The sequence below is a fragment of the Cnephaeus nilssonii genome (assembly GCF_951640355.1).
Source record: "Cnephaeus nilssonii genome assembly, chromosome: 1".
NCBI classification, from domain to species: Eukaryota; Metazoa; Chordata; class Mammalia; order Chiroptera; family Vespertilionidae; genus Cnephaeus; species Cnephaeus nilssonii.
In genome coordinates, this window is record NC_137072.1 from 45,570,249 (window position 1) to 45,591,924 (window position 21,676).

Below are 21,676 nucleotides of genomic sequence, written 5' to 3' on the forward strand. Positions count from 1 at the left end.
AAAACTGACTGAAATAGGTTTTAGAGAGAAGAATAAAATATAGACAAGATTTTGTCTTTTTAAAGAATAAATGGATGCAAAAGAGAAACACTTGCATACCATACAGGCTTTACAATTAACCATAACTTATATTTATAATTAAGATTCAATATCAAGAGAAATAAACATGGTCTTGGAAGTTAAAAGTCTGAATGCAAATTTTCATTTAGAGCAAAATCAGTGCATTTTCAGAAAAAAAGAGAAAAGGTTGTCATTGCCTTTGTCTTTTAGCTATAATATTATTTTCAAATTAATTTTCGCTTGGTGCTTTAGGGACCAGTTACCACTTTTAAATATTAAAATTTATAGCTTCACACATTTACGATTAAAAGAAGTATTGAGCGGGGTAGTTTTTTAGCCATTGTTAAAAAAAAACATTACTTAGCATCTTCTAAACTCAATGGACATTTTCGGTTCTATAGTTAGAGAAAAAAAGTTGCTAAGTATAAAAGCCTTTCCAAGGCCGAAGAGCAATTCCAAGGTTTGAGCCCTAGTTGCAATTTCTATACCACACTTAAGTATCATGAAATGTAAATCTCTAGACACTGAGCACATCAAGTGAACATGTACCAGCAGACACCTTAAGCTTTAAAATGCAAAACAGATGCTGGGGGGGAAAAAAAAGCACTGGTAATCATGGCTCTTTCTGGAAAAGAAAAAAATAAGACTAATGGTGTGTTGTGTAGTATTAGCTGTTATTTCCTTTCAGATTAACTGCTACAGAAGCAGTAACTGATGTGGAACCATAAGCATGATGAACAATAACAGACCTCATGTCCCAAAATTTATCAATTATTCAATGCTGTTTGGCTCAGTTAAGCCTATTGTAAGTGATAAGAATTCAAGCAACCTCATGGGCCATTTTAAAATTAGTTTTTCCCACCCACCTCTTGTAGCTCAGTGGTTGAATATCAACCTATGAACTATGAAGTCACAGTTCAATTCCTGGTCAGGGCTCAGTTCCCCTTAGAGGGCGTGCAGGAGGCAGCTGATCAATGATTCTCTCTCATCATTGATGTTTCTCTCTCTCCCTTCCTTTCTGAAATCAACAAAAATATATTAAAAAAAATAAAGTTGGGTTTTCCCTTCTTTCACTTTACAAATATTTTTTGTACCTTCTTAACATATTCATGTGCTAAGGCACAAGGGGAAACTATGAATTTAAAAGAAATATCAGGCTTTGGAACAATGTAAATATAGACACACACACAAAAAAACCTCAGAGGTGAAGAATGTAGCAAAGGCAAGAAATCCATATGGGCTAGTATCGTCTCTAATGCTATCACTGAGTAAAACTTACTTTCAATTTACTCATCAGAAACATCCAAATAACAACGGACTCAACTGCTGAAATGTTTACCTGTTAATTCTATGAGGTAAGGGAATGAAATATGTCATTGAAATAAGAGCTATATACCTTCATTAATGAAATAGTCCAGATTAATTCACAGTAAGCAACAATCAACAAACAAAAATGCTATAGTATTAGCGATTCAGACACATCTGTTTAATCCTTTTACTAATTCTGCATAACTTTAAGCAACTAAATTGCACCAGGCCCCAGTTTCCAAATCTGTAAAACAGTGAGTTAAAGATTTGATTTATTCCATTTCTAAATACAAGACTCTACAATTTACATTAAAAAAAGAAAACTCAAAAATTGTACTACATCTTAAGTATTTAAATAAAAGGGAAGGCAAATGTTAATATGGTAAGGTAAACCAATATTTATTGTTTTTTTCTAACGCGTGTTGAATCTTAAAGGAAAAGATCACCTTTATTACTATTCTATTCCAATTTAGTGAATGAAACCTCTAACCAGAATTTTAGGTGTCAGGTACAGACTTACTCCAAAATATGAGGTTTGGGGAAATGTTTTGATATTGTTTGTGGGAGAAGAGTGGTGATCATATGCTGCTAGAATCTAAAGCGACCATGCTGCTTTGAGAAATGATTCAGATTGGAATTTTCCCAAAACCCAATTTACCAAAAAAAGCACAGACCATTATGGTTTTGAATCTACCAACCTTCAAGATATAGAGGCATTCAAAGTCATGGTACTGGTTAAACAATCCCTTTAGATCAGTCTACTTTTGATTAGGAAGGGGTAGTTTAGTTTCAAGGAAACTATAATTTCATCCACATTTTCTATCCTATTCTAATGTTAAAATTCTTCATATCCTAATATTTCATCAAACACAATTGACATAGGCTAAAAAAACAGGCCTACATAATCACATCAGTCTGGCTATTAAATTAAAACTCAGCTCTTTCTACAAATATGTCTCCAAATCAATTCTGACTTATAAACCTAATTCTGTCTTTTTTAAAGTTGAAATATGTTTATTATACAGTATCTGAGTTAAACTAGAAGTCTAGACTACAATAGTAATATGTGACAGTGTTCATATTTTAATTAAAAAGCATTCTTGTAAATCAACAGCAAAAAAAGATGTACATCTCAATATTAATATGGAAAATGACATGAGTAGCTAAAAGTATTTAATAAGTAGTTAAAAAGGTGTTGAGATCACATTAGTAATCAGAGTGGTATATTAAATGAGATATTATCATTCACCTGTAAAATTATTAAGTATGAAAAACATTGGTAGTAACCTGGTTTGGTATGGATGTGGTGAATTGGTTTGTTTTTTTTTCAATTGGGATGACACTGGTTAATAAAATCATAAAGGGTTCAGGTGTACAATTTCTATAATACATCATCTGTATATTGTATTGTGTGTTCACCACCCCAAGTCTAGTCTCCTTCCATCACCATTTATCCCTCCATATACCCTCTTCTACCTTCCCACCCCCCTTTCCCTCTGATAATTATTATGCTATTGTCTGTGCCTATGAGTTTTGGGGTGTTTCTTTTTTTCTTAATCCCTTCACCGTTTTTCTCCAGCCCTGCAAACCCCCTCCCCTCTGAAGGCTGTCAGTCTGTTCTCTATGAATCTGTTTCTATTTTGTTTCTTATTTTATTTTTTTTTAAATATATTTTATTGACTTTTTACAGAGAGGAAGAGAGAGGGATAGAGAGTTAGAAACATCGATGAGAGAGAAACATCGATCAGCTGCCTATTGCACACCCCCAACTGGAGATGTGCCCGCAACCAAGGTACATGCCCTTGACCTGAATCGAACCTGGGACCTTTCAGTCCGCAGGCCGACGCTCTATCCACTGAGCCAAACCGGTTTCGGCTTGTTTCTTATTTTATTTTGTTCATTAGAGTCCTCATCTGAGTAAAATCATAACCTAATTCTACTTGTTACCCTAAATTATTTCTCCTTCTCCCATTATTCTAGTCAAATGAATATCTTTTAAGTAAATTCAATCTTTTAATTTCTAACTGTTTATCCTCTTTATAAGGTCCTCCCTCTTTAATGAAAGAAAACTTTATTCTGCATCTACCAAGCATTCTTTCTCTTCTGCTTCAAAGACCTGTTTGAAAAACTTTCTCATGCATTATAAAGCTTCATCTGTCTCAGGAGCATTTTACGGGAGAAAACAATCAATATGAAACTTCCTTTCAGATTATTAAAATAAATATGTCCTAGCCGGTGTGGCTTAGTGGTTGAGCATCAACCTATGAACTAGGAGGTCAAAGTTCAATTCCCAGTCAGGGCACATACCTCGGTTGCAGGCTCAATCCCCAGTGGGAAATGTGCGGGAGGCAACCGATCAATGCTTCTCTCTCATCACTGATGTTTCTATACCTCTCTCCCCTTTTCCCTTCTTCTCTGAAATCAATAAAAGTATATTTAAAAATAAAACAAAATATGAAGTTTAACTTATAGATTTTCTCTATATCCTAAAGTAAAAACATATATAAATATATTAGATGAACTTTGAGAATTATATGCATTTCCCCCATGTCAGCTTTTCATCTCTTCGTATTTACATGCTGCATTCTGAAATAATCTACAGCTTAAATAAGTTTGTAGCACATTAACTTGTTTTATGTCCACATCACACTCTTCTGCTATGTAGGAATTATATTTAGTATTTTACCTAAAGCAAAAACTCTCTCTGGTGTTTTATGTAATGTGTACATTAATGCATTAGTGGGGTGGGAGATAGTTAGATGTTTGTGCTTAATATGTCATCTTGAGCCAATAGCAATAATCTCAATAATAATGGTCTTTTAATGTAAAACATAGTAAATCATACACAGGATTTAATTTTAAACGTAAACATTATAAGCATCACTTTGTGAACATTAATTCCCAAGTGATTTTCAATAATGGCTAATAAGATACTTACCAGGAAAAGCATCAAAAGTAATTCTGTCTCCAGGAACAGACCCAATAGGAGGTGCCAAGATTTCAACTTTCTCTGGTGAACTAGCACACATCACCATTGCTTGAGATAGTATTCCCCTCATCTTTGCAGGTTTTAGATTACAAAGTAAAATCACCATCCGATTTTGCATCTGTATGAAAAACAAATAGATGATTAAGATGTATAGAATTTGGAGTGATTATACCTAGAATACATTAAGGTATACTCAAGATGCTAAGTATCAAATGTTCTATTTTTGTGGATTTATCTTTATCTCTGTGTTTTCTAAATCTTTTATTGCTGTTATAAAGCCTTATACAAATATGAAAAAGGAATTTTACAACCTGACAGTGCATTACAGTTGAAGGACCAGAGACAAGGCTTTTCAGGTAAATATTTATTTATAACTAGGAGCCCAGCGTGCGATTTGAAATCGTGCGGCGCTGCCCACTCTCGAGTCGCTGGTCCGGCCCTGCCTCCCTCTCTGGCCCTTGAAGCAGCCATGGCCGCTGCTGATCAGGCCCTCCCCCAGTGCAGGCACGCAGAGGCACCTGCTGCCCTGCCCCTGATGCTGCGTGCACAACCTCCTCCTGTCCAGTCAACCCATTATGGCGTCCTGGTTAATTAGCATATTTCTCTATTATGTATATAGATTTTTTAAATTGATTTTAGAGAGGAAGGGAGAGGGAGAGAGATGGAAACATCAATGATGAGAGAGAATGACTGATTGGCTGCCTCCTGCACGCCGCCTACTGGGGATCGAGCCCACAACTGGGGCATGTGCCCCTGACCAGAATCGAACCCAGAACTCTTCAGTCCATAGGCTGACACTCTGTCCACTGAGCCAAACTAGCCAGGGCTTCAGGTAAATATTTAAAGAAATGACTGAGTAAAGAAAAGGTTAAAATAAAAACAAAAAACAAATTTAGTTTAAGGGACCTCTGAGGCAATATCAAACACACTAACATTCTCATTATAGGGATACACCATATTAACCAAAACTATGTGATTTGCCCAGCTGGTGTTGCTCAGTGGTTGAGTGTCAACCCATGTACCAAGAGGTCACGGGTTCTATCCTGGTCAGGGCATATGCCCAGGTTGCAGGCTCAATCCCAAGCAGGGGTATACAAGAGACAAATGATACATTGATGTTGCTATCTCTCTCTCCCTGTCCCATTCTCTCTCTCTCTCTTAAGTCAATAAAAACATATTTTTTAAAAATCATCTGATCTCAATAGATATTAAAAAAGCACCTGGCATAATTCCAATATCCATTTATGATAAAAACTCTCAACAAAGTGGGTATAGAGGAAACATACCTCAAATCCATAGCTAACATCCTATATCAACATTGATAAGCTGAAAGCTTTCCCTCTAAGATCATTAACAGTGCAAGATGCCCACTTGCAGCACTTTTATGCAGCATAGTATTGGAAATCCTAGCCACGGCAATAAGGTAAGAAATAGAAACAAAAGGCATCCTAATAAGAAAGGAAGAAGTAAAACCATCACCATATGTAAATGACATAATACTATATATATAGAAAATCCTAAAGACTTCACAGAAAAAATTTAAAACGAATAAATTCACTAAAATTGAAGGATGCAAATATTTGATGCTGGAAAAACTAGATAGATAAGTAAAAAAGGGAATCTGGGCAACTTCTACTCTATAAAAAAATTCAAAATGGATTAAAGGCTAAAATGTTAAGTCCTGAAACCATAAAACTCCTAGAAGGAAACATAGGCAATAAACACTTTGATCTCAATCTTAACAATATTTTGTTGGATATGTCTCCCTGGGTTAGGGCAATAAAAGCAAAAATAAACAAATAGGACTACATCAACATAAAAATCATTTGCATAACAAAGGAAACCATCAACAAAATGAAAATACAACTTAACAAATGGGAGAAGATATTTGCAATGACATTATATCTGATAAAGTTATAAAGACTGTACTAAGTACGCATACAACTCAACATAATAAAGCACACCAATTCAATTAAAAAATGGGTAGATGACCTGAACAGAATTTTTTTCAAAATAGACAAACATACAGATGAACAATAGACATATGAAAAGATGCTTAACATCACTAATCATCAAGGAAATAAAAAAATCACGTGACATACCACTTCACACCTGTCAGAATGGCTGTTATAAGTGTTGGTGAGAATGTGGAGAAATGGGAACCCTTATGCACTGTTGGTGGGAATGTAAAATGGTGCAGCCACTATGGAAAACAGTATGAAAGTTCCTCAAAAAATTAACAAGAGGCCATCACCCAACGAAGCCCATACCAAGACCCATCATAATTACAATGCCAAGGGCTAAAGACAAAGAATCTTAAAATCAGCAAGAGAAAAGAAGTTAGTTACCTACAAGGGAATGCCCATTCGAATGTAACCTGAATTCTCTAGAGAAACTTTGCAGGCCAGAAGGGAGTGGCAAGAAATATTCCAAGTGATGAATAGCAAGGACCTTTAACCAAGATTACTCTACCCAGCAAAGCTATCATTTAGAATTGAAGGTCAGATAAAGAGCTTCCCAGACAAGAAAAAGCTAAAGGAGTTCACCACCAAATCAATACTAAACGAAATGTTGAAAGATATTCTTAAAGAGGAAGAAGAAGAGATAAAAAATATAAACAATAAAATGACAATAAATACATATCTATCAACAGTTGTATCTAAAAATCAAAATAAATGAACAAGGACTCTAATGAACAAAATAAACTGATGAATAAAATAGAACCAGAGGCATGGAAACATGAAACTGACTGAGGAGTCTCAGAGGGAGGGGGAAGTTGAGAAGAGATTAACCAAAGCTCTTTTATGCATATATGCATTACCTATGGTCGAAGACAATAGAGTGGTGAAGGCCTGGGGCAGGGCAGGAACCAGGAAGAGGGGGCAATGGGTAGAAAAAAGGGGGACATTTGCAACACTCTCAACAATAAAGATAAAAAAAAAATAGACCAAAGTTTCAAATTCCAAAGCCCTCCCCCACCCCCTTTGGAGGTCTTCATGAATAAGACTCATCTTCAACAAATAACTTGAAAATGCCACATATAAAAAAATGTTATATACAATTACAATTATATATAAGAAAAACAACAGATTTAACCTTTTAAAAATCAGATGACATCTGTGGACCTTTATATTTGAAAAATATACCAACCTACAAAATTTTGTATGCAATTTAGGAGGGGGGGCGGTTAAACGTCTGTTTTATAAATGTTTAGTAGTACTGCCTTCTTGGGTTAGATACAGATGTGTATAAAGAGATTTGCTAATGGCTGTGAATGACAGCTTTTGGAATAGAAACAGTCTGCAACTTGTGAGAACAAAAAAGATAAAGCCCCAATGAGGAGATTTTTCCAATTTAACTGGCTTATGACCAGTTGGTTCTTTTCTCCAACATACATTCCTAAGTAGTTATGAAGGAGTCCTCATCCTACACAAGATCAATACAAAGAGAAAAAAACATACATGTGGCAAATCCATACATTTTTAATAGGTAAGAGAATCATCTTCACTCATCCCCTCATTAGAGCAGCTAGAAGATCCTATTAATATGAGGCAGAACAGTTACCTCTTAGCTCAAGAAACCTCTAACGGTTTTCATTTCAGAATAAAAGCCAAAATCTTTACAATGAACTATAAGACCTGATGTTATTTGGCAAACTTATCTCTGATTTCATCTCACATGATACTCCCCCTTATTTACTTTGCTGAAGTGAGTATCACAGGCATACATTTGATTCAGCAATCTAAAATGCTCTACCACCAGATGGACACATGACTTATTTTCTCAGACCTTTTACTTAAATATCACTTCTTTATAAGGCCTTCCTGAATTACTTTATATAAAATGACATCATTATCCTAGCCTCAATACTTCCTAGATTCTTCTCTACTTCATTTTTTTCTTGATATTTATTATTATTTAACACTAGAGGCCCGGTGTACGAATTCGTGTACCACTGGGGTTCCTTGGCCTGGCCTGCGGGATCAGGCCGAAACTGGCTCTCTGACACCCCCCGAGGGGTCCCGGATTGTGAGGGGGCAGGCCAGGCCGAGGGACCCCACCGGTGCACAATCGGAGCCGTGGAGGGACACGGGAGATTGTCCAGCTGGAAGGGACCGAGGGAGGGCTCCAAGGCATGTCCAACCCATCTCACTCAGTCCCGACTGGCCAGACCCCAGCAGCAAGCTAACCTATCAGTTGGAGCATCTGCCCCCTGGTGGTCAATGCACATCATAGCAACCAGTCAACTGGTCGACTGTCTGCCCCCTGGTGGTCAGTGCACATCATAGCAAGCGGCTGAGCGGCATTAGCATATCATTAGCATATTACGCTTTGATTGGTTGAACAGACCGGGCAACCGGACACTTAGCATATTAGGCTTTCATTATCTATCCCAGTGATCAGCAAACTCATTAGTCAACAGAGCCAAATATCAACAGTACAATGATTGAAATTTCTTTTGAGAGCCAAATTTTTTAAACTTAAACTTCTTCTAACGCCACTTCCTCAAAATAGACTCGCCCAGGCTGTGGTATTTTGTTTAAGAGCCACACTCAAGGGGCCAAAGAGCCGCATGTGGCTCGCGAACCGCGGTTTGCCGACCACTGATCTATCCTATATAATAAAGAGGTAATATGCAAATTGACTATCACCCCAACACACAAGATGGCTGCCCCCATGTGGTCAAAGATGGCTGCCCCCATGTGGACACAAGATGGCTGCCACATGATGGCCAGCAGGGGAGGGCAGTTGTGGGTGATCAGGACAGCAGGGGAGGGCAGTTTGGGGGACCAGGCCTGCAGGGGAGGGCAATTGGGGACAATCAGGCCAGCAGGGTAGGACAGTTGTGGGGGACCAGTCCTGCAGGGGAGGGCAGTTAGGGGCAATCAGGTCTGCAGGGGAGGATAGTTAGGGGCAATCAGGCCGGCAGGGGAGCAGTTAGGCATTGATCAGGCTGGCAGAGGAGTGGTTAGGGGGTGATCAGCTGGCAGGCAGAAGCAGTTAGGGGCAATCAGGGAGGCATGTAGTCGAGTGGTTGGGAGCCAGCAGTCCCAGATTGTGAGAGGGATTGGCAGTCAGACATCCCCCGAGGGGTCCAAGATTGAAGAGAGTGCAGGCTGGGCTGAGGGACACCCCGCCCCAGTGAACAAATTTCGTGCACTGGGCCTCTAGTATACATATATATATATAAAAGCCTAAGCGACCAGGAGCTGCCCCCTGGTGGTCAGTGCGCTCCCACAGCCAATCTCCCATGGTCCCTCCCCGCCGCCAGCCAGCCCCGATCAGCCCCGATCGAGAATGGGCGAGATAGCCCCAATGGCCCCGATTGCCGGCCAGGCCAAGGGACCCCACTCGTGCACGAATTCATGCACCAGGCCTCGAGTATAGGATAATATTGTATTATGATTTTCTGATGTCCCCATAGGAATGTGAACCTCACAAAAGGACTTAAAAAACGAACACAAACAAATCTATCATCTTAATTTCATCTTGATATAACTGCTTTGTCCCTTTTCTAGCATATAGTTTCTGGTACATTGCAGGAGCTCAATAAATATTTGCATCTAGAAAGATGAATTAATAAATGTAAAGATTTATCCAAGTTCACAAATCCAATAAGCAACAGAGCTGGCAATGAACAGAGAGGCCGAACTATCTCCATGTTGAAGTCTATGGTCTTTGCAATATCCCTTAAGTACCATGGGGCAGAGGAAATAGGTAGATCACTAAAATTACCCATAAGATATCTTGAAAGAGCAAATTAAAAACTATTACTGTCTTTAATTCATGCCACTGTCATGGGAAATACACACATATATGTATCTACACACATATACATATGCTGTATACATTAATGTATAAAAGTCTTTGATACTTTAATACCTAAATAATAATAAAGTACAAAACATCCAACTTTTAACAACTAAAAGATTAACATTAAAATTTGCAGTTCAATCTCCATGTTTTCCTCTCCTGTTTTCTCTCTCTCTTTTTTAAAAAATATATTTTATTGATTCTTTACAGAGAGAAAGGGAGAGGGATAGAAAGTTAGAAACATCGATGAAGAGAAACATCAATCAGCTGCCTCCTGCACACCTCCTACTGGGGAGGTGCCCACAACCAAGGTACATGCCCTTGACCGGAATCGAACCTGGAACCTTTCAGTCCATAGGCTGACGCTCTATCCACTGAGCCAAACCAGTTAAGGCTCTCCTGTTTTCTCTTAAAGTATGAAAATATTTCTTTAGTTATAAAGAAATAAAACCTGTTCTTTTCCTTTTATTTATATATTTTTAAAATATTTTGATTAATTTTGAGACAGAGAAAGAGGAAGGGGATGTGAGGGGGGGAGAGAGCAAGAGAGAGAAACATCAATTTGTTGTTCCACTTACTTATGCATTAATTGCATAAATTAATTATTGTATGTGCCCTGACCAGGGATTGAACCTGCAACCTTGGTGTATCAGGATGATGCTCTAACCAACTGAGCTACTCAGCCAGGCCTATTCTTCTACTTTTAGATTGGTGTTTCCTAGGTTTATATAATAGTGATTTTAAAAAATCAAGGAATAATAAAATCTCATGAGAAACAATGATGATACACATACATGAACACAGTATTTTACACACACCAAACTAAAAAAATTTTTAATTGAGAAAATTGTATCTTCTTTTCATCCTTATGAATCAATCCTAATATATAGATCTTTTGCAAGAGTTTAGTAGTTTTGTGTACTTATTTGTGTAATTCATCACATTCAAACTAATCAACTGAGCTAATCAATACTGGCTCCTGTTGTTGGTCATCTAATACAAAATTATATGGAAAAACATCTAAAAAAAGACGAAATGAAAGTGTCATATGTATGCAGAAGTTAGTTGTACAAATCACCTGGTCAAGAGGAACATGATTCACCAGGCCACTGACAACTGTTCTTGGGACTGCTTCTCCAACATCTACTTCTTCTACATACAAAGAATCTGCATCAGGATGTTTTTTAGCAGTGATGATACAACCAATTCGAAGATCCAGACGGGAAACATCTATTGGTTTAGAGTCAGCACTTCCTGCTACTGATTGTTGTTTCTTTTCCTTTTTCTCTCCTAAAAAATATTTATAAATGGGTAAACATCAGAAGTAAAACAAAAATAAACTAGGAAACACTTCATAACATTGATACAGATAAACTTAAAAGAAAAAAAAGTGTTTATATCCTATCTTCACTTAAATAAGAAAGGAAATAATTATTTATCCAAGTCATAGCATCTTGAGCCCTATTTTAGCTATTTCTCTGTTGAATAACTGCTTTTATCTCTAGTGAAAGAGAGACAAAAAGTTGGTAAACTATGGTTTATGGGCCAAATCCAGCATGCTGTTTCTGTCAGTTTTATTAGAACACAACCATGTTTGTTCAGATATATATCGTCTATGGCTGGATTTACACTATGGCAGAGGTGCATAGTTGTCACAGAGGCTGTAAAGCTCAAATATTTACTAAATGGCCCTTGGCAGAAAAAGTTTGCATTTCCCTGAAACAGAGCTGTTGAAAATCCTTTACAATTTTTACTGTGAGTCTTTAGAAAGTGAAACATACTATATTTAGAAAGAATGCCATATGCTGTAGCCACCTGATGTTATGAACTACAAATATAATTTCCCTGATAAAATGTCTCTCTCATCAGTTAAACATACTGATAAGTATAAGTAGATAGGGGCTGTACATCCTCTCCTACATCATTTTATCACTAGGTGGTATGGTAATAATGAAAGCAATTCAGACTAATTCCTCCACTTTATAAATTTTATTAAGAAGTAGGCATAAAACAATAATACAGCCTGTTCTAAAACTTGAACATCCCCATGCCTTAGTTCAGACATTATACTTGGACTGGAATATCCTTTTTCCATCTTCACAACATTGCAACTGTGACTTTTCTGAAATGCTCCCCCCGCCCCCCCCAAAAAAAATTTACAATAAAATTCAGTCACACCAGATTACATATGGGCTTCTATACTTAATCTCTACATTCTATGTTTTTAGTTATGCTGGTCCCTATACCTCAAATGCCATACTCTTATCCTGTCGACCTGATCAACCTTCCACACATCCTTTAGGGTCCAGCTTCTGCGTTCCAATATCATACTGTTTCTAGCTTTATTCTAGTTCATGAAAAGTTTGAACTTTCTTTCTGACATCATTATTATTACAAAATATGTTGAGATCCGATAAACCAGTCAAGAGTCAAATAACCTTAAAGTAAAATACCTTTCTTTTCAAGTTTCTCTTTCACCTTCTTTTCTTCTCCTTCTCCTCCTTTTACTTGTTCTTTGGCACCAGAAGATATGGGTGTGATTGGCATAAATTGGATTACACTTTCAGAAACCATGGGATTAGCTTGCAGTGGAGTACCAGATGGAAATGGTATTTGTTTCACTAATACAGAAAATAAAATAGGTAATGCCATTTACATTAAACCAACAAACAAGATACAAACAATGAAACTGTGAATCACAAATATGAATTGTTTTAAAATGAGAAATTCACTGGATATGATTATCAGGTCTCTATTAGTCCGAGATGTAAAAAGGTTGCCAAAAAATTAACTAAATTTTAAACATGATAAAAGAATACAGTACATATATATTTCTTCTTTAATCACTAATGACTTTTTAAAGAACATTTCTAAAAAAAAAAAATTTCTTCAGCAATATTAAAAACTTTTATTATATTGATAATATTTGAACTGTTAATATATATACTATTTTACTGTATTCGAAATGTCTTAGTCTTGGAAACTACCCTCAAATTTTTCACTAACAAATGATAGATCAGTGGTCAGCAAACTGCAGCTCGAGAGCCACATGTGGCTCTTTGGTCCCTTGAGTGTGGCTCTTCCATAAAATACCACGTGAGGGCGCGCACATACAGTGCGATTGAAACTTCGTGGCCCATGCGCAGTCAGTTTTCGGCTCTCAAAAGAAATTTCAATCGTTGTTCTGTTGATATTTGGCTCTATTGACTAATGAGTTTGCTGACCACTGGTCTAGATGATAGTTTTAGGCATACATTATTAGTTTTTACTTACTTTTATTCAGCTCAGTAAAGGTAGAGGAGTTCATACTACAGTATTCAAAGTAATTCACTTACAGAATAATGGTCAAAAGAAAGTAGTAAGTATACTTGGAACTCCTTAACTCACCTAGGAAGAATTTTCTATCATATAACCAAATGGCTTTGTGCATGATACTTTGAAATTGTAATAGGACTATTTTTATTAGTGTTTCATAATAATGTAAATTTATCTAGACTCCTTTAAAATAATTCAATAAAATTTTTAATTTTATTTACAACATAATAGTTGAAATGATAATTATCTACTGATAATTGAAAAACTGTACAAGTTCATACAAATTACTTTATACTTCTAAGTCTCAATTTCCTCATGTAAACAAGGGTATTTGTATACACTAAATTTTAAGGATAAAATACACAATGTATGTGAAACAACTGCCAACACAGTGCCTAGAATATATTAAAACTTAATGTTAACTAAATGTTATTATGGCTTATTTTCAATAATTATTCAATAGGGAACGGTGATGAGCAAGTTGAAGCATAGCATAGAGATTAAAAGCATAGGTTTTGAACCCCAGCTTTGCTATTTTTTGCATAATCTCAGGCCAGGTCATGTGCCTTTTCTGTATCTCCATTTTTCCTTCTGTAAAGGAGGACAAATATGCAAGAAGGGATCCTATGAGGGTAAAATAAAATTTTTAAAAAAGCGTAATACCTAAATTAATAAACAATAAAAGAAATAATTACTATTATAAATAAAACTATGTCATTTCAATAATCACCTCCATTTTTAATTTCTGCTTGAATTAGCTCTTGCTTCAATTCTTCAATTTCTTTCTTCAATTTAGCATTTTCAACTCTAAGTTTCTTCTCTTCTCTCAAAGTTGACTGCAAAACTAAGATCAAGAAAATCTAGTTAAGTAGAGTATAGCAGTGTTTTCTAAATGGTTCCTTATGAATACTACTTGAAAGAGAGTAGAGCCAGTATACACATAGGCAGGATAATTCTAATAAGCAAATGCTTTTTGGCCAGTTTCTTTGTATCAGAGTTTTGTATTAATTAAAACAACATGGTATTTAAAAGAAAGAAAAGAAAGATAATCTGCGAAATAATACAACAGAAAAGGCTTTATGAATCATTTTCCTAGCTTCTGTAAAGATGCTTATGAAAACTTAACAACCTTGCTCAACGTGTCAGTAACAGATAAGACTGTAAGAGAGATAAATATTCGGTATATTAAATTATTTATTTTTTAAAAGTCTGAGATCTAATTACCAAACAAGAAAAAAATATTCTCAATTTTTTGGTCATTACCTATTAAAAGTACCTGAACGACCCTTTATAATTAATGTCTCAGAAGCTTAACTGAGCAAACATTTAATGAGTGAAGTAGCTACAAAAATTTGCTCAAAATATAACAGATGTGTGTTAAAGATGAGCAACTGGATATACAAAAATATAAAAGAAAAAAACAATGCTTTTCAGTGGGGTTGGTAGTGCTCCCTAGGTGGAATTTTAAGTCTGAGGGATTTTCAAAATAATGGGAGTTATTACTGGCATTTACTGGGTTGGGACAAGGAATGCCGGACATATACTAGATAAAGATTTTGGAATTTTCATTACAAGAATAATATTGGCTATTGAAAAATAAAACATATTTAAACAAACAAAATAAATGTCAACCTAAATCCTACAAGCAGAAATTTAGATTTGATATTTTTATACACATCATAGTAATTTCTAGGTAAAATTTAAAGAAGTTGGAAAAAAATTAAAAATCATTTCAGACAACGCCATTGGAGTAATATAAAAGTATACATTCTCTGCCCTGGGCAGGTAGGTCAATTGGTTAGTGTCATCCTGATACGTCAAAGTTACAGGTTTGATCTCCAGTTAGGGCACATACAAGAAGCAACCAATGAATGCATAAACAAGTGGAACAGCATATCAATGTTTCTCTCTCCCCACTTCCTCTCTCTTTCTAAAATCAACTTATACATTCTCTTCTATACAAGCTTCAGTACATATTTGATTTCACCCATTTTCCTTCATTTTTAATCTCTAAATCTATGCCAAATTATTTTAAACATTATTTTCCCCCAGAAGTCTGAAAATAATAGTTTTTTCTATATATCATACATTCACTATATACCAATTCTAATTTATCTTAATTCTAGATTATCATTTCACTGTAAATTAAAGTATTAAAGGAATATAAAAGTTATCATCAAGATAATGTAATAATTTATGTAGTAAAAACTTTTTTTTTTTTTTGGTTTGTCAACATGTCAACATATGAATTCGTTTTAGGTATCTTCTTAGAAAATTGAAATTTTTCTTACTTGCTTTTTCCTTAAGAAGATCAACTTGCTGTTTAAGATATTCAATAATTTGATCTGCCTCTGCACCTTTCTGTTCCAGTCTCTTCAAAACAGCATCATTGGTTGCCATTTTTGCCAAGAAACGGCAGAAAATCCTAAGTGAAAAAATAAAAGTTATAAATTATACTGTAGAAGGAATTAATTTATTTTATAGGACACTGTGAACAAGCAGTCTAAAAAGAAAAATATTTTCTACTGTATCAGATCAATATGTTACAAAAAAAACAGCACTTTTCCTACAAATCAAACCAAAGACAGAATTTTAAGGATATAAAGTTTTAAAGAAAGTGTTAAAATATTACAGAACATTTTAGAAATGTTCTGCATTTCTAAATGCAGACAGAAATACTAAAGGAAAAGAATAGCAATAACCTTAACTAAGCTATAACACAAGACAGAAATATTAAAGGAAAAGAATAGCAATAACCTTAACTAAGCTACAGCCAAGTATCATACCTGTGTTCCTAAGCATTGCTAAATTCCTTCTTATATGTTACTTTTGCATATAGCATATTCTTACTATTTACTTAATTATGTACAATTTTAAGGAGAAACATGATTAGGAAAGACAAGTATTAAAAGATCAACAATTAGGAAAAAATAAATATTAATCATATGTTTACTTAGAAGTAATGTCAGTATATATACTGTGTCCTTATAAAAGAAAATGAATTTTAACTTTATAATAATTCATAGAAATTAGAAAACATACTGTCACATGCAGAAAAATGCATAGAAGCAAAAATTCTGAGGTTAATTAATCATGCTAGTTTAAACTGTCAAATGTTTTACATTAAAAATGGTTAATCAGCCCTACCCGGTTTGGCTCATTGCACAGAGCGCCAGCCTGTGGACCAAAGGGTCCCGGGTTCAATTCTGGTCAAGGACATGTACCTTGATTGCAGGCTCCTCCCCAGTCTGGGTCCTGGTCGGGTGCATGCAGGAGGCAACCAATCTATGTGTTACTCTCAACACATCGATGCTTTTCTCTGTCTTTCCCTCTCTCTTCCACTCTTTCTAAAAATCAATAGAAAAATATCCTCGGGTAAGGATTAAAAAAACAAACAAAAAAACTAAACTAAAAAACTACACTCTTCTGCCAGGGCTTGTGATTATTATTTGCATATTACTAGAAAACATTGGCATAAACTTATGCATTCTACTTATATTATTGAAAAATCTAATAACAGTTAATCAACAAGTACTGGAAAATTTTCCAGAGCTTCTAATTCTAAAAACAATAATAGCTCTAAGCATTTGACAAAAATTATGTCAACACATAGAACTGACTAGGAACTAATCTAAAATATCTCACAAGAATTTTTTTTTAAATATTGGGATCATTAAGTAATTTTGCCAAGATAACCAGTTATTTAGGAGTAGAGAAAAAGTAGACACTGGTTAGCAGCTGGTGTGTTTTATAGTTATTCTTAAATTATATTTTGCCACAAAAACTTGATTATTGCCAGAGAAATTATTGTCCTAAGATACTCTTCTACTGGGGCTTCTTTTGTTGTAGAATTGTTGATATTGTGGCAGAAAAAAGTAACCTAATATGCCCTGGCTGGTTTTTCTCAGTGGTTAGAGTGATGGCATGAGGACCAGAGAGTGTTGGGTTCGATTCCCAGTCAAGAGCATGTACCTCAGTTGCAGGTTCAATCCCCAGTCCCCTGGGGCGGGAGGGAGGGGGGTGTGCATGAAGGAGTCAACCAATGAACGTGTCTCTCTCCCCCTCTTCCCTCCCTTCCATTCTCTAAAAAAAATCAATGGAAGAAATATCTTTGGGTGAGAATTGAAAAATAAATAAATAAAAGTAACCTAATATATTACACTATGTTATCCTATATAATAAAAAGCTAATATGATAATTAGACTGGATGGCAGAACGACCAGTGGGCGGGGGGCAGAGCTGTGGGGCACGGGGCCACGGGGCAGCCAGGGCTGCAAGGGCCAAGCCCCCTGCACGAATTTTGTGCATCGGGCCTCTAGTATAGCATAATAATTTCTGGAGACTTGGAAAATTATTAATTATTGCACAACCAAATGAGGACTTTGTTCATTAGTAGTCAGAATGAAGAGTATTCTCAAATTTCAAATTCAGGTGCTCTAAAATTTATGTTTTGTTGAAATTTTTTTAATACACTATTTTTTAGAGTTGTTTTAGAATCTTAGCAAAACTGGGCAGAAAGAATTCAGTGATTTTTTTTTCCTTTCCCTAAATCAGAACAATATACATCATGCTTATAAAACAATTTTTTTCTTGATGTTCATGGCCAGTTGTGTGCCTTTGTCTAATTGGTATGTATGGTTTACTCTGGATTGCTTTGTCTTCTGAGCTGGAGCTGAGAACTGTTACATACTAGTTCTTTTATTTACTACTAGAAGCCCGGTGCACGAAATTCGTGCACGGCGGGGGGTTGTCTCTCAGCCCAGCCTGTACCCTCTCCAATCTGGGACTCCTGGAGGGATGTCCGACTGCCCGTTTAGGCCCGATCCTGGTGGGATCGGGCCTAAACGGGCAGTCGGACATCCCTCTCACAATCCAGGACTGCTGGCTCCCAACTGCTTGCCTGCCTGCCTTCCTGATTTCCCCTAACCGCTTCTGCCTGCCAGCCTGATCACCCCCTAACCACTCTGCTGCCAGCCTGGTTGATGCTTAACTGCTCCCCTGCCAGCCTGTTTGCCCCCAACTTCCCTCCTCTGCCAGCCTGGTCACCCCTAACTGCCCTCTCCTACAGGGTTGATTACCTCCAACTGCCCTCCCTTGCAAGCCTGGTCCCTCTCAACTGCCCTCCCTTGCAGGCCGGGTGCCTCCCAACTGCCCTCTCCTGCTGGCCATCTTGTGGTGGCCATCTTGTGTCCACATGGGGGCAGGATCTTTGACCACATGGGGGCAGCTATATTGTGTGTTGCAGTGATGATCAATCTGTATATTATTCTTTTATTAGATAGGATAGAGGCCTGGTGCACAGATAAGGGTGGGGGTTCCCTTGGGGTGTGGGGCGGCCTGAGCGAGGGGCCTGTGGTGGTTTGCAGGCCGGCCACGCCCCCTGGCAACCCAAGGGGAGGCCCTGGTATCTGGAATTTATTTTCCTTCTACAATTGAAACTTTGTAGCCTGGAGTGGAGCCAAGCCTGGGGCTCCGGCAGCCATTTCTGTGGCAGTTAATTCACCTTCTACAATTGAAACTTTGTAGCCTTAAGCGGGTGGGCCCAGCCAGGGTGTGTGGAAAGCTTTGCTTCCCCTGTTGCCGCCAGCAACCCTGGCCTGCTCTCTCAAGCTCCATTCTGCCGCCATTTGTTTGAATTTGTTTACCTTCTATAATTGAAACTTTGTAGCTTGGGTGGAGGCTTAGGCCTGCAACGGCTATGGAAAGCTTGGCTTACTCTGTTACCTGGGAAACCTTGCTCTCTGTGGCTGTAGCCATCTTGGATTGGGATTAATTTGCATACTCGCCCTGATTGGCTGGTGGGTGTGGCTTGGCTGGTGGGCGTGACTTATGTAGCGGAGTGATGGTTAATTTGCATATTACCATTTTATTAGAGAGGACTAGTGGCCCAGTGCACAAAATTTGTGCACATTAAAAGGGGATTAATTAGAGGAAATATTTTAATATTGCTATTTGCCCTTTCTCTATAATAGAAGTGTCAGAGATGAAAGAAAATTAGTAAAATGTATATGAAAATCTTCCTCTTGTCAGATTCTGAGGCGCACCATGGGACCACAGTCAAGTCCCCGCCCACCCACGTGCACCTCAAAATCGCGTGAGACCCAGACCTGGCCACCCCCTCCATTGGGATAGATCCAGACCTGGCCGGTCCCACCCTTGTCATGCCCCGCCGGATGGGGGGCGCAGCCTCAGGTCCCCGGCCCGGCGCCAGGAGGGGACACAGCCTCAGGTCCCCCGTCAAGGTCTGCCGGGCAGAGCGCAAGGCCTGAGGTCCCCTATCAAGCCCCACCAGGCAGAGGGTTGTGGCCTCAGGTCCTCTGGCCAGGTGCTGGGATGGGGGGTGTGGTCTGAGGTCCCCCGTCAAGCCCTGCCGGGCAGGAGGTACAACCTAAGGTCCCCCGGACTGGCGTCGGGCTGGAGGGCGCAGCCTGAGGGCCCCGTTAAGCCCTCCCGGGTGGGGGACATGGCCTGAGGTCCCCTGTCAAGTCCCACGGAGGTTGGGAGGGGGGGGTCACAGCCTCAGGTCCCTGGTGATTGCTCGTTAAGACTCATTATGGGAACTCAGCCACCGCTGTGGGTGCAGCCATCTTGTGTTACGGAAACCCCTGCCTCCCCTGTGGGCGCCACCATCTTTGTGGTGGGGTGACGGTCAATTTGCATATTCCCTCTTTATTGTATAGGATGTATGTATGTATCTGTTTATTTTTGTTAATCCTTACCTGAGGATATTTTATCCATTGATTTATTATTTTTTTAAGTTTACTTATCTATGCTTCCCTTTTTTTTTTCACCCTTCATTTTCTTAATTTAAAAAATGAGGATACTTATCACCTGACTTCACCTACTTCTTTGGTGTTTATTTCAGGGCTTCTCTTTGACCTGTACTTTATGTTCTTCAGACTTTGTTCCTGATCACTGGCCTGTTGGGATTACAACTATCACCACACAGATCAGGGCTGCCTTTGTATTCCAGGGTTAACAGTTGTCTGTAACTGAAAGCAAATGCTTTTAAGCAAGGCAAAACAGACTTCACCATTCCTTGTTGTCTTCCGTTTATGTTACCTGCCAGATCCCTAAAAATAAAGCTCACAACCTTCATTTTACTTATAGTCCCTGATTTTGAGCTTTGTGCTCAGTTTATAGTAGACAGAAAATGTAAACATGTTCTTGAGAAACATCGATGTGAGAGACACATCGATTGGTTGTCTCCTGCGCAAGCCCTGACCAGGGCCTGGAATTGAGCCTGCAACGAGGTACATGGCCTTGATTGGAATCAAACCCAAGACCTTTCAGTTCGCAGGCCAACATTCTATATACTGAGCCAAAATCATATCATAGCTAGGGCTCCTATGGCTTTTAATATGCTAACATGCACAGGGTTTTTCACAGGTGATAATGTTAACCTTTTACACTCGGAGGTCAAGTGTGACTCGACACGGTTAGCATTGGTAGCAGCTCTTTTTATACTCTTTGAATGTATCAATAATTTGAAATATAAAAAAATCCAAATAAATAAGTTTGTATGAAAAGAAACTCCAGTTTTTTATTCTAATGCCGCGCTTTGTAAAATTTGGGGTATTTAAAAAATTAAATCCCGAGTAGAATAAAGGAATCGAGAAAAAAAGCAAGCGAGTGCAAAGGGTTAATCTTACCTAATAATAGACAAACATGTACATTGACCATACCTCCGCTAGGCCTACAGCCAATCAGGAGTGAGTATCAAATTAACCTGACAAAGATCATGGGTTAATTTGCATATGCAGGCGCAGAGAGGCCAGGCAGCGTGGGACGGACACCTATTGGGGGGGCGGGGGGGGGGGGGGCAGGCGGAGGGAGCTACAGGAGTGGTACTCTGGCCAGGAGCGAGAACTTGCTGGCTCCCAGGCAGCCGGGAGCAAAACCAGGGGAAGGAAGGCCTATTCTTGCATGAATATCGTGCAATGGGCCTCTAGTAATAATAATAACAGGTAATATTTGTGGAGTATTTATTATGAGCTGGCTAAGTGCTTTCCATAGACCACCTACAAATAATGTAATTATCTCCATTATACAGGAAAGAAAGGTTTAATTAAAATTAATTTGCCCCCAGTTATGTGGCTAGTTAGTAAATGAGAATTGAATCTTAGGTCTGTCTGATTCTGGAGTTACCTCTTTTAATGCCCAAGCTATACTTTCCCTAAAGAATGTAAT

The 21,676-nt window shown here is 37.8% G+C and overlaps 1 protein-coding gene across 4 annotated transcripts in view; it reads right to left on the reverse strand.

The window, feature by feature from the left end:
- AIMP1 (aminoacyl tRNA synthetase complex interacting multifunctional protein 1) overlaps positions 1 to 21,676 on the reverse strand; it is a 31,825-nt gene that overhangs the window by 6,135 nt on the left and 4,014 nt on the right. For 2 of the 4 annotated variants that reach the window (XM_079766301.1, XM_079766299.1), the window contains exons 2-6: positions 15,778 to 15,911; positions 14,217 to 14,330; positions 12,625 to 12,792; positions 11,250 to 11,461; positions 4,307 to 4,475 (exon numbers count right to left, since the gene is read on the reverse strand). In XM_079766301.1, coding sequence (XP_079622427.1) covers positions 4,307 to 4,475; positions 11,250 to 11,461; positions 12,625 to 12,792; positions 14,217 to 14,330; positions 15,778 to 15,911 — 797 coding nt within the window. Of the gene's footprint in view, positions 1 to 4,306; positions 4,476 to 11,249; positions 11,462 to 12,624; positions 12,793 to 14,216; positions 14,331 to 15,777; positions 15,912 to 16,633; positions 16,834 to 21,676 lie in introns of all 4 variants that reach the window. The other 2 variants (XM_079766302.1, XM_079766300.1) reach the window with 2 other exon arrangements.